Raw genomic sequence first — 13,669 nt, 5'->3', positions numbered from 1 at the left:
GTGTTGCTGCTGTGATTGCATAGCTTAGCATATAGCCAAAGATTGGACAGAGGTTGTGTTCAAACCCGATCAGTCAGGCCTCCACTCTGCCAATGGATCTGTGTGGGCTGGCAAGTACATTCAGTGTTCAGGTCATTTTAAAGTCTGCTCTGGTCTGCGCTTTCTGATGGGCTTTTTTGCTTCTCCCTTGTGCATATGTGCAGGCTTTGGCAACCCATGTACCCATGGTATGTGGGTGGCCTGAACCAGCTTCAGTTTCCGCTTTGCATGCCTGTACATCTGGAGTATATAGAGTGCTTATCAAACCCAGATGGCTGTCTTACCTCCTAGAACTTCCAGTGAAATCCCTAACTACTCTGTTGTTTGCCCCAAACAGGACTACAACCTCACTGAGCCTTGTCTGCTTACCACTGAGCTCCCAGGTTAACTTACAATGCGTCATATCAAATGAGTCCCCTCTGGCAGTGACAGCAAGCCTTGTTCCCTGGGTCTGCTGTTGCCCTGGTTGAACTACTGCACCCGTAGACCTGGCCCAGGATGTGGCAGCACAGGAATCCCACAGGCTCACAGGTTCTTTCCCTAACTGGGTTTCATGAATAAGCACTTCTTAGTTTGTTGTAGATCTTCAGTTAATTTCCAGAGTGCTGAAATGGCTGTTTTATTAAACAGTTTATCCAAATTTATAGCTGCTTTTTAAAAAATGGAGATGATTTGTCAACCTCCTCCCCTCATCATGCTGAAAGTGTATTTCCCCAGCTTATTTGAATCACATTTCAACCAAATCAGTTTAATAAGAATGGACTTCGAGAGGACTTGTAAACTTTTTAAAGCTGTCTATTGAAAGCTACCACAATGCCAGAGTTTTACAAGTAACCTATACCTATTAAATAGATTACTTGTGGTAATTGATACATGTTTTATTTTTAGATATTCTTTGTTCATATTCATTTTAAAGTAAATGCTGAGTTACTACAATCTGGCTAGTTATAAGCATTTTTCTTAATGTAAGTATGTAATATTTTAATAAAATATGTTGGAATGTAGACTTGATCTTTGAATTGAAAAAATAACACCTAGTCGTGGACATAAAATTTGGAGAGTTGATACATTTGAACTGAGGATTTTATTAATATGTAGATTCTCCCCTGCCCCCATTCTGTCACATGAATCCCTATTCTTTTGGGCAAGAATGTGATTCCCCGACACACACCCCTCCCCACCTTTTAAAACAGAAACTTAATTTAGTTATGTATCAGTGCTTCATATGGGAATATAATGGGTGGCTAACCTGTTATGAATTTGAGAATGTATTTCATGAAAAAAAGAAATTACAGAGCTGCCGAAGAGAGAGGGTGAGAGGGAGAGAGATCGTAAAACCTAGTTTGGGGAACTCGATATGAATCTAATCTCCTGCAGTTCTGGGAGCAGGAATGTAACTCATACCCAGGGAGCCTGGAATCTGAAAGAAGTGGTAGGTCGCTTTGGCTCAGGACAGGAGAAGAACTGCTAATGTGTTGAGACTGTTCTGCACTCTCAGCATTTGCTTCGACAAAGACCGTTTGAGTGCTTATCGAGGACCAGATGTTCGTCAAGCGTGAAAGAGAGAAAGTGAGCCATGGTGGTGGATCCACATTGGATACCGCACAAAAGGGCCACTTAGAGGTGTGAACAGGCCTCAGAACAGGATAGTCCAAAGTGGGGCTCTGGATTCCTTAAGAGCTAAGAAGAAAGAATGGATTACATTGACTTAGGTCAAGGGAGTTACAGGTGAGAACAGCTGTGGGCACAGAAATGCCCCTGAGAGAAAGAGTCAGCTTTAAAACAATTGCCAGAGCCAGACTGCTCAAAACCATCTTACATGAGAACTCTACCACCCCCTGCGGTTTTGAACCTGGCAGCATGGGAAACCATAATCAGCCAGCTGAAGGAGGAAGGATGGGATGAGGCAGGAAAGAAGAGGACCATGCCTGCTTTCCACCCCTACTGCAGGTGGTCTGCCTGTAGCATGGCCTAGCTGATTAACTCTGACTTGGCATTTTTATAGTTATGTATAGTTATGTGGGGCTGGACATTCTTTTTCAGTGCTTTGTGAGTTAAAGCAACTCTGGACTTACTACTTGAGAGTAAGGGTTTTCAACCTGGGTTGGGAGAAGAACCTCTGAATATTTAAAAGGGTAGTGGGAGATGAAGTTGCCTTCTAATTATATCCCATGAGTCAAAAATAGTGGTTACATATATTAACAGATTTTTGTTTGAACACTTTTCTGGGTGATATAATTCTATTCATAAGATTTTTCAAAATTGAAACATTTGTGTAATTTCCATCATAATCATGTATGGGATATGTGTGTGAGTAACTATTTTAACAGAGTTTCTAATGTCTTGGTATTTTTTAAAATTTTTATTGAAGTATAGTTCATTTACAATGTTGTATTTCAAGTGTACAGCAAAGTGATTCAGTTATACATATATATCTATATATATTATTTTCCAGATTCCTTTCCATTATAGGTTATTACAAGATATTGACTATAGTTCACTGTGCTATACAGTAGGTCCTTGTTTATCTGTTTTATATATAGTAGTGTGTATATGTTAATCCCAAACTCCTAATTTATCTCCCACCACCGCCCCCCTGCTATCCCCTTTGGTAACCTTAAATTTGTTTTCTATGTTTGTGAGTCTGTTTCTGCTTCGTAAATAAAATAAGTTCATTTGTATCTTTTTTTTTTTTTTTTTAGATTCCACATATAAGTGATATCATGATGTCTTTCTCTGACTTGACTTCACTTAATATAATAATCTCTAGGTCCATCCATGTTGCTGCAAATGGCATTATTTCATTCTTTTTTATGGCTTAGTAATATTCCATTGTATATGTATACTACATCTTCTTTATCCATTCACCTGTCAGTGGACATTTATCGAAAAGATACATACACCCCAGTGTTCATACCAGCACTATCTGCAATATCCAAGACATCATGGAAGCAACATAAATGTCTTGGTATTTTTTATATGATTTTATTTCCTCCTCCCCCTTATATGATATTTTATTGTACTATATTATGGTTCAGTATTCTTTCCCCTTAAAATTCCTATGCAATTTAGTCATGTTATATTTCCATAATCATTATCAGTTGAATACTTTCTTTTTAAATTATTTATTTATTTATTTATTTATTTATGCCTGTGTTGGGTCTTCATTTCTGTGCGAGGGCTTTCTCTAGTTGTGGCAAGTGGGGGCCACTCTTCATCGCAGTGCACGGGCCTCTCACTATTGCGGCCTCTCTTGCTGCAGAGCACAGGCTCCAGATGCGCAGGCTCAGCAATTGTGGCTCATGGGCCCAGCCGCTCCGCGGCATGTGGGATCTTCCCAGACCAGGGCTCGAACCCGTGTCCCCTGCATTGGCAGGCAGATTCTCAACCACTGCGCCACCAGGGAAGCCCCAGTTGAATACTTTTAATATTGAAATAGCTAATCTAGGGATTTAGTAGAATGATCTATTTACTCTACTGTTAAAATAGGGACAAGAGAAACTGCTTTTAGTTGATTACAGCTCTTATTTCCCCCTTTATTCTGTTGATAACATTTTTATGATTATGTTAAAATTCAGGAATTATTTTGTGGGATCTTATTCTTTGCTCTCCATTTTATGTTGGTAAACTCTAAGGTTATATATCCTTGGTCCTTTTAGCTTCTGTCTATATTTTTGTATCATCTGTATGCTGATGACTTCTTAGTCTTTCTCTACAGCCCTTTTCCATTTAGGCTACATGTCCAACTGTTTTTCTCCATAGTGTTTGATTTGTATGTTCATAAGAAGCTGTTCTTGGGGACTTCCCTGGTGGTCCAGTGGTTAGGACTCCGCACTCCCAATGCAGGGGGCATGGGTTCGAACCCTGGTCTGGGAACTAAGATCCTGCATGCCACATGGCACGGCCAAAAGAAAAAGAAGAAGAAGAAAAAAAAGCTGTTCTCTAATTTATTGTTTCTGTGTCTGCCTTTTCCCACCTGGTGTTGAGTTCTAGGAAGAAATCTTGAACACTTGTATCTCTGAGACTAAATGGAGTGCTTTATAGGTAGACAGCTAATAAATTTTCAGTGAGTGAAAGAATAATAGGCATTCAGTAGATTTATCCTAATTCCCCCATCAGGCAGAGCACTGGAACAGATGGGTCAGATTCTCCATAGACGGTTAAATAATGCCATAGAGAATATGAGTAGTAAGCGGTTTTTTCATCTTTGAAAATACCGCAGTGACTATAACAATAAAGAAGATGGAATGTCTTCTTGAGGAAAATCTGCCTTCTTTTTTGGAAGATAAAATGTGCAAGGTAGAACTGAGTGCCAGGCTAACAGTATCTTTTACATAGAAGGATCTGTTAACTGGATAAAAAGATAACTTTAAGACCTGCAGCATGTGAAATTCCTTAAGTATTCTGGATTGATTTCATAAAAGATGTGTTTTACTTTTGATCAACCAGTTGCCTCCATTCACAGTCCTGAGGCATGTTAAAGACCAGTTGTTGGTAAACTTGAGATGTTAGGAATGTCTGTATAACTCTCCTGGAAGTTCTGAACTAGGTGATGAAAGAGACAGAGGTGCGAGAAGACGGAGAAAGAAGAGACAAAATATAGAGGATTGGAGAAGATGGTTGCTAAAGGATTTCCAGGAAGAACAAAAGAGAGACTGTGTTTATATTATTCGGAAATAAGGATCGTTACCTAAAAAGAAACCCAAATCAACTATAACCAAGATATTAAATGACTGAATGATTATAAGAAACTTGTGAATCAAACTATGCAAAGCCTGGGGCTTCCCTCGTAGCGCAGTGGTTGAGAATCTGCTGCCAATGCAGGGGACACGGGTTCGATCCCTGGTCCTGGAAGATCCCAAATGCCTCGGAGCAACTAAGCCCGTGTGCCACAACTACTGAGCCTGTGCTCTAGAGCCTGCGAGCCACAACTGCTGAGCCCGTGTGCCACAACTACTGAAGCCCACACTCCTAGAGCCCGTGCTCTGCAACAAGAGAAGCCACCGCAGTGAGAAGCCCACGCACCGCAACGAAGAGTAGCCCCCACTCACCACAACTAGAGAAAACCCGTGCGCAGCAATGAAGACCCAACGCAGCCTTAATTAATTAATTAATTAATTAAAAAAAAAAAACTATGCAAAGCCTGATGCACAATGTTTTCCTGGTGGAGGGAGCATAGCTCCCACCAGGCAGAAGCATCTTGTCAGCATTAACTCTGCTAGGCCAAAAGGTTCATAATTTTTTATTTTTAATTTTGCTGAAAGATAATGTTTTATACTGTTACAGCACAAAGAAAACTGACTTCAAAATTTATCAAAACTTCATGTGATTTTTTTTTCTTCCTGTTTGGGAAGTTGATAGGGCAAGTGCGTACTTGTACCCTGGTCCTGCTTTCTGTATGCTTCTTCATCCTTGTTAGATTTTAAGGTTCTTAAGTTCATGCTTCTTCTTAGTGTCGTAAGATCTCCTCAGATCCTCTCATATAAAATTTGAAGAAAGAGTTGTTAAAGGAGTACATATAAGGTAAAAAGAATGTCTCTCTTGGTTAGGTTTTATAGGAAATACACCTTTTCTTTTCTTTTTTTTTTAAATACACCTTTTGTAAAAGTGAACTGTTACTATGCTTCTCAGTACCCCGAATCACAAATTTCATTTATCCACCAAAGCTGCTGTTGGTCACTGTTAGAACTGATTATATGGTTAGCATTATATTTTGTGAATTACTTGTGATGCCAAGGTGATGTTTAGGATTTGTGCTTAACTCTGGGGGAAATATTTCTTTAAATGGATAATGCTGATTTTTTTTTTAAGAGGGTTAACATAAATCATAACAGTGGGAAAATAAATTTTTACCAGAACTTTCAAACTATCTCCTATTTCCTATGCACCTAATACCGTCAGCATGAAGTCATCCACATAATGGGTAAATTTGATGTCCTGTAAGGTAGTGAGAATATCAAGATCTTGGTGGATTAAATTATCACAGAATTATCAGCATTTGATGAGCAAATGTTGTCTTGAGGCAAGATGATGAAGTTGAACCCCTATCCATATCAAGTAAGAGTAGAAAGCTTCTGGTACCCATGGTTAATTTGTGAACTGATTGTATCCTTTGATCATTACAAAAAAATTTAGGGGACTTCCCAGGAGGTTCAGTGGTTAAGACTTCGCCTTCCAATGCAGTGGGTGTGGGTTTGATCCCTGGTTGGGGAACTAAGATCCTTCACGCCTCACAGCCAAAATAACCAAAACATAAAACAAGCAATATTGTAACAAATTCAGTGAAGACTTTAAAAATGGTCCACATCAAAAAATCTTTTTAAAAAATTTAGTTCCTTGATTGTAAACAAAGAAAGAATGTTTTATTAATTATGCATGTTAATGCCTTATCTATATTTGCATTTATACTGATTTTTTTTTTTTGTGGCTGCACCAGCCCTGGCAGCGAAAGCGCCAAGTCCTAACCACTGGACCGCCAGGGAATGCCCTATACTAAATTTTTTGGTCACAAATTTTATGTGGCCAAATGTACTGATACTTTCTTTTGACACTTCCATTGTTTTTGTTTGAAAAATCTTCAAAAACTTATAAATAATACCACTCATCCATATTTTCTTCTAAAATATTTAATGGTTTCATTAAAAAGACTAAACATTTTTACTACCCTGGAGTTTCTTTTGGTGTATATGTCGAGATATGTAGTTAACTTCTTATCACTAATTGATTTTTCCCAAACCATTTATTAATAATCTATATCATTCTCATTGATTTGTATAGTTTCTCTTATGTTAATAAGTTCTCACCTCTTACTGTTTTCCAGTAATATGCTTATTCTTCTGTAGGCTAGTATTTAATAATTATATTTTTATATTTACTAATTATATATTTTGTAATCTAACAGAAAAAAATTAACTTTCTTTAAACATATTTAAAGCTATTTTATTTTAACTAGAAACAAATCACTATATGTCTATGCAAAAGCAACATATGTTTATTGCTGAAAAGTTAGAAAATATAAGTAAGAAAATAAATATTAAAGAAGGAAGACCTTAGTAGTGAGAGTGGATGTAGCTATGCCTCATTCTCCTAACACTGGGTCCCCCACGTGCAAAGTTCTGAGGGGTGATGCTAAGCTTTTGCCCTACCTCCTTCCCCTCTTAGAACCCACTTGGGTCCCAGGTTGGTGACTGAGGCACCTGATTTGTTTCCAGTGAAAAAATTTGGCCACAAAGGAGATGGCCATAACACCTTTCTTGGTACCAACTCCCTATACAACTAAGAGGTCCTATGTTTGCCACAGACTCTGGAGCAAAAAACGGCTTAAGACTTTATGAAGTAGAGATGCCGACCCATTTTTCTTGTAGATGGAAGTGCATTGCTGGCTGACTGTAGTCATGAGAAAATAAGCTCAGTACCAATATTTGCCTTCTCCTCATAGGAAGCAAAGACCCTCGTGGGAAGGGCTAAAGTAGGCACGTTGCCAGCTGATGCTCCATATCCTCACAGTGCTGGGGGGTCGGGCACAGGGGAGAGTCTGGAGTCTATGGGGGAGAAGCATGGAAGTAAAACAGCTGAAATTTTAACTTGCATTCCTAATGAGTTTCAATGTCTGAGAGTTACAGAGAAAAGTTACAAACACCCCAGTGTGCCTACGGAATCTCAGGAGTCACAGATGGTGTCTGCTCTGGCTAGGTAGCGAAGGTAGGAAGAGGGTGAAACTTTTTTCCAGCTATAAACTGCCATGATAAGCAGAAATTATCCTAAGGGGGCCACAGAGATGAGGGGTATGTTGGGCATGAAAATGCTCAGATCAGGTCTCCAGTGTTAGGGACAGGGTAACCAACCATGCCAGTTTTCCCAGGACTGTCTTGGTTTTAGCACTGATAGTCCTGTGTCCCAAGAATGCCCCAGTCCTGGGCAAACTGGGGAAACTACTCGGGACACATAGTAGACTGACAGCCCCAGCAGCTGTCCTTCTGGATCCACGTCTGTGTCTGTCCTATGCCCATGCATCCCACAACTGCTCCCAGCCATTGTACCCACAATAGGGGTAAAATACAGGCCCATTCCTGGAAGATGCGGGATTTCTTTATCGTATGACTTTGGCTCCAGGACTCCCCTTTGGCCTGGCCAGAAATGTTTTTAGAACTGTGCTGCAGTTTTAGACTCTCTCTACCCAATCCTCTTTGTTTCCCTCTACCTCCACTTCTTCCATTCTTCCTAGCTACCTCCCTCCATAATTTTCTATGGCCACTTAACATATTACCACAAATTTCGTGGCTTAAAACCACACATATTTATAGTATAGTTCTGGAGGTCAGAGGTCTGAAATGATTCTCACTGAGCTAAAATCAAGGCTGCATTCCTTTCTGGAGGTTCTAGAGGACAATTAGTTTTCTTGTCTTTTCTGACTTTTAGAGGCCACCTGTATTCCTTGGCTTGTGGCCCCTTCCATCTTCAAAGCCAGCAATGACCTGTCGAGTCCTTCTCACATCATTCTGACACTTCTGCCTCCTCCTTCCACATATGAAGGACCCTTGTGATTACACTGGACCCACCTGGATTTGTTAAGGCATCCGTAACAGATGTTTTTCATCATAAAACAGATATTACTCTGCCATTATTAATTCCATTAGCATATCTATTAAATAAGTATGCAGGAAACCACCAGGGCATTATTTGAGTCTTAGATAGGCATGGGAGCTCTAAGCAACATCTTTCCTTTTTTTAAAAAAAAAATATTTATTTGGCTGTGCCAGGTCTTAGTTGGCAGCACACGGGCCAACTTTTAGTTGCAGCATGTGGCATCTAGTTCCCTGACCAGGGATCGAACCTGGGCCCCTTGCACTGGGAGCGTGAAATCTTAACCCCTGGACCACCAGGTTAATCTTAACCCCTGGACCACTTAGGGAAGTCCCTAAGCAACAACTTTCTAGAGGGCATCTGTTTGCAAAGAGATCTGGGAATCTTAGCTTTCAAGCGCTTGGGGATCCAGATAGCATTTGACAAAGGAAATACAGAAGTTCAGAGTTGGCCTAGCCTATACTCCTTGAGTATCTCTGGTCTATACAGAAACACTAGAGTCAACCAAATTTTGACAACCTACCTGGAGTCCTGGTGTGTGGTTCTTATCTCCCTACAGCCTGGTAGTGTCTTTGACCCTCATTCCAGGCTGCATCAGCAAGTGTCAGAGTCTTCTTCAGATGTCACTATAGGGAGCCTTTACTGGTATCATAGGTCACCCTGGGGAGTACTGCAGAGACAAATAGAGGACAAAAGATAATTTTATGGATGGGCTATTATAGGAAGAAAATTGTGGGTGATCAGAGTTGAAACCAGTCACACACACCAAAACCATTTGGTCTAGCTAAGCTGGATAGACCTGAGAAATGTTTTTTTGTTTGTTTTTTGTTTTGTTTTTGTTCATTGCTCTTTCACCAGTGAAGACACTGTCCTGGAGCCAGCTATCACTTCAACAGGGACCCTGCCTCCCTCCAGAGTTTTTCGGTGCAATTGCTTTCTTTCTTTCTTTTTTTTTTTTGGCTGTGCCGCATTCCCCAACCAGGGATGGAACTCGTGCTTGCTGCAGCGGAAGCGAGGAGTCCTAACCTCTGGACCTCCAGGGAATTCCCCCAGCAGCAATTTCTGCTGAAGGTCTGGACACCTGACTTCTGAGTCACTAATTCCAAACAATTTGTTGTCAAATCATTCAACCTACAAAGCACAAAATGGCATTAAATGGCCTCTGAAGAATAAGTACCTAAATTATTATCTATGCATTTGTCTTGCTGTAAAATATGGCTGCCAAACTTTCAAATTTTGCTGGTGCATCTTGTGCAATGGTGGTATCTGTTACTTTTTAATTTGATCAAAATTCTTAAAATCATTAACATGATTTTGATCTTGAAATCATTAACAAATGTAATAGGAACCTGCTGAGTTTTGGGATAGCTGGTTTTGTATTAACTGTTGTTGTGAGACTGCTTCTGCTTCTGTTTCACCCACAATACCAGGTTTGGCTTAACTGCATTGTAACTGTATAATTACAGTAATTGTATAATTACTGGATCAAGTACTACATTAAAAGGAGTTTCTGTATACAGTCGCCTGTTTATACCAGTATGGAGTATGGAGTCAACCTATTTTGCTTTATTCCTAAGAAATGGAATAAAGATGGAAACACAAATTGCACATAGAGAAAGATGGAAGCAAGGGAAAAGATTAAATTATTTAAAGTTTGGGAAATTTTAAAGACTATTGGACAAGTATAAAGCATAAGAGGTTTCATAAAAATGGAGATGATAAGATTCCACAAGGTCACTATGATTATTAGATTCAGGAGTGGGAAACAAATTTGGGTGGATAAAGCAAAGGAGCAAAGAGACTATTAAGAGGAAACACAAAAGTCAGATGTCCCTATTAGTTAGCTAATTACTGAAAAATTTGGCTAATAGAATTTTAGGGAAATTTAGCTATATTGATTTTTTAAATGTGTAGCAACGATCTTATACCTCAATAAAAACAGAGTACCTTGTTTGCATTCTACTTGATTTTTTTTCATCTGCATACTATTCTTCAATATTCTTCAATCTATACCAACCAGTTTGTGCCTTCCTTAAGTACTGCCAGAAACTATCAACTCTTTCTCCTGTTACAAAATTATAGCTTAAAAAAGTTCTTCACTCTGGTTGTCAAGAGAATACAGATATCAAACAATAATTATTTACAAATTATAATGAAAGAATAATGTACCATTACAAAAAAAAAAAGCCCAGATATAGATATATCAAGAAGTGTACAGGGTTTACATAATGAAAAAAGCTACCAAAGGCTAATGAAGGACATAAAATAAGACAAATTGAGAGACATAACATGTACCTGGATACACTGATACAAGAGACTGATTCTCAGTTAAAATTCTCTTAACCTAATTACAATCCAAATCTCACTAAGAACTCTCTTTAGCTTGGCATAGTGATTAAAAATTCATCTCAAATAATGTAGAGGTAAACATTTCCAAGAGAATACTGAAAAAGAAGAATAAGGAGGGGAACCTTGGACCTGTAATAGATATTTATATTTTATACACTACTGACGCTAGAAGAAGCAGACCAGAATGGAAAACCCAGAAACAGAAAAAACATCCGAGAATTAAATGTAAGATTAAGGGGTAAACTAGGTGAGGAAAGATGGATTGTTTGGGACAAGTGAATAACCATTTTTTTAAAAGTTCTCAAATGTTACACCATGCTCCAAAATAAATCTTGAATTGATCAAAGATTTAATTAGGGTAAAATAAAAGCAAAAACTAAAATATAAGTGAAGAAAATGTGCAGACAGAAGGCTGGGCCACAGGGGAGGGTCAGGAGGCATGCGGAAACGCGTCTTCATTTCATTTGGAGAACCTGCGTTGGTTTCTCCTAAGTTTGCTCTTGATGACACCTGTTGCCACAATCTCTGGAACCATGAAAACAGCTTTCTGTAGTTACATCTGTTAAATTCCATGGAGAAAGGCTGGGGCCCAGAGGGATGTGAAAAGGAATAAACTGAGGAATAAGGAGATTTAGAGAGTTTTCTTAGGGGAGCTCTCTGGGGGACGAGGCCTTCAGCATCCTGAAGCTCCACGCCACTCTAGCCCCAGTCGCATGCGAAGACGACTTTCTCACGGGAGAGTCTAACATTTGCAAATGTCCAGAAACGCTCAGCCAGCTCGCACCACCGTTGGAAAAGAACCCAGCGCGGCCCACAAAGAATCGCAGAGATTTCAGACGCTGGGGCCTCGCACATGCGCACTGGGCACTCCTGCGCTCCGAGCCTCTGTGCGCAAGCGCAGTGACGCCTTCTTACGAGGCGCGCACGCGCAGTGTTTAGCTGTATCGCTTGGCTAGGGTTAATCTGGGCTGAAAGATGAGAAACCGCGGAGCTTCCCAGCTGGGATGTTGTGGCGAGACCGCGTTGGCTTATCTGTACCGCTAGTGTTAGGCTCAGGAGACTGTGAGGAGCCGAGGGGGAGGTGAGGTGTGTCTGAAGCCTGTAGGCTCTGCGATGAAGAAGATTTTTGGCTTCGTAAGTAAGAAGGGCGAGTCGCCCTTGGGCTCCTCCACCAGCCCGCGGAGAGAGAGCGGTAATCGAGTCAACTCCCGGCCCGAGTACCACATCCGAGACAAGGATCTCGGGAAGATCCACAAAGCTGCCAGCGTGGGCAACGTAGCCAAAGTGCAGCAGATTCTGTTGCTTGGGAAGAATGGCTTGAACGACAGGGACAAGATGAACAGGTAACCGGGGCGGGCGGGAGGAGGCGGGGCGGGCCTGGGACGGGCCCCTGCTGTCAGTTTCCCCTCCGAGGCTCGTGGACACCTACGTGGGGTCCCGCGCCCCGCAGACTTTATAGGCAGCAAAAGCCTTAGCTGGTTTCGGACCCGCTTATGATTCCCCTTATAGAGCACTTTACTGACAGTTTTAAAGTCATTTGACTGAATGTCAGTAATCACAGAAACGAAATTAAACATGAACAGCATCTTATTTTTAATGTACACATTTTTATACCGTAATGTTATATGTTACAGAGAAGTGCATAATGAGGAAAATAACTCTCATGACAGATCAACTTCTGGACTAAAAATTTTTCAGATACAATCCAGTATCTTTTTTTTTTTTAATTATTTATTGCTGTGTTGGGTCTTCATTGCCGTGCACGGGCTTCTCATTGTGGTGGCTTCTCGTGTTGTGGAGCACGGGCTCTAGGCGCGCGAGCTCAGTTAGTTGTGGAACGTGGGCTCGGTAGTTGTGGCTCACCGGCTGTAGAGCGCGGGTGCAGTAGTTGTGGCGCATGGGCTTAGTTGCTCTGCAGCATGTGGGATCTTCCTGGACCAGGGCTCGAACCCGTATCCCCTGCATTAGCAGGTGGATTCTTTTTTTTTTTAGTTTATTTATTTTAATTTATTTATTTTTGGCTGCATTGGGTCTTCACTGCTGCACGTGGGCTTTCTCTAGTTGCAGGGAGCGGGGGCTACTCTTCGTTGCAGTGTGTGGGCTTCTCATTGGGGTGGCTTCTGTTATTGTGGAGCACGGGCTCTAGGTGCGCGGGCTTCAGTAGTTGTGGCATGTGGGCTCAGTAGTTGTGGTTTGCGGGCTCTAGAACGCAGGCTCAGTAGTTGTGGTGCACGGGCTTAGTTGCTCCACGGTATGTGGGATCTTCCCGGACCAGGGCTCAAACCTGTGTCCCCTGCATTGGCAGGCGGATTCTTAACCTCTGTGCCACCAGGGAAACCTGCAGTATCCGTTTTATATCCGTGTACACCTATGTATATATGTTCTCTACTGAAGGACCTTAGAAGACAGCTTTGAAGTGGGAAGATGGCTGTGTCCTTGAATAGGAAGACTCATTTTCTTAAAATGTATGGTCTTCCCATATTTAAACCAAATAAGCATATGATGGTTTAAAAAATTTTGAGTTACACATACTTTCTTTATTTGTTGTGATGAAATTAAAAGTTTTATGTAGTAGACAAAGATTTGCCCTTCTAGATATCAAAATGTGCTGTAAGTTGCCACAAATTATTCGTTTACTAACAACTGAAAAGACAGATGAGTGAGTGGAACAGATAGAAAATGCCCAAACACCCAAATA

At 40.7% G+C, this 13,669-nt stretch overlaps 1 protein-coding gene across 5 annotated transcripts in view; it reads left to right on the top strand.

Annotated features, from left to right (window-relative positions):
• Positions 1-3,173: 3,173 nt before the first annotated feature.
• Positions 3,174-13,669, top strand: part of ANKRD26 (ankyrin repeat domain containing 26) — a 102,861-nt gene continuing 92,365 nt past the window's right edge. For all 5 annotated transcript variants that reach the window (XM_082449565.1, XM_082449566.1, XM_082449564.1 and 2 more), the window contains exon 1: positions 3,174-12,314. In XM_082449565.1, the coding sequence (XP_082305691.1) occupies positions 12,085-12,314 (230 nt within the window). In that variant the 5' untranslated portion in view covers positions 3,174-12,084. The remainder of the gene's footprint in view (positions 12,315-13,669) is intronic.

Source organism: Balaenoptera physalus (assembly GCF_965194825.1).
Source record: "Balaenoptera physalus genome assembly, chromosome: 2".
NCBI classification, from domain to species: domain Eukaryota; kingdom Metazoa; phylum Chordata; class Mammalia; order Artiodactyla; family Balaenopteridae; genus Balaenoptera; species Balaenoptera physalus.
Note: the sequence above shows the minus strand (reverse complement) of the source record. Positions and strands in the feature narration are given on the sequence as shown.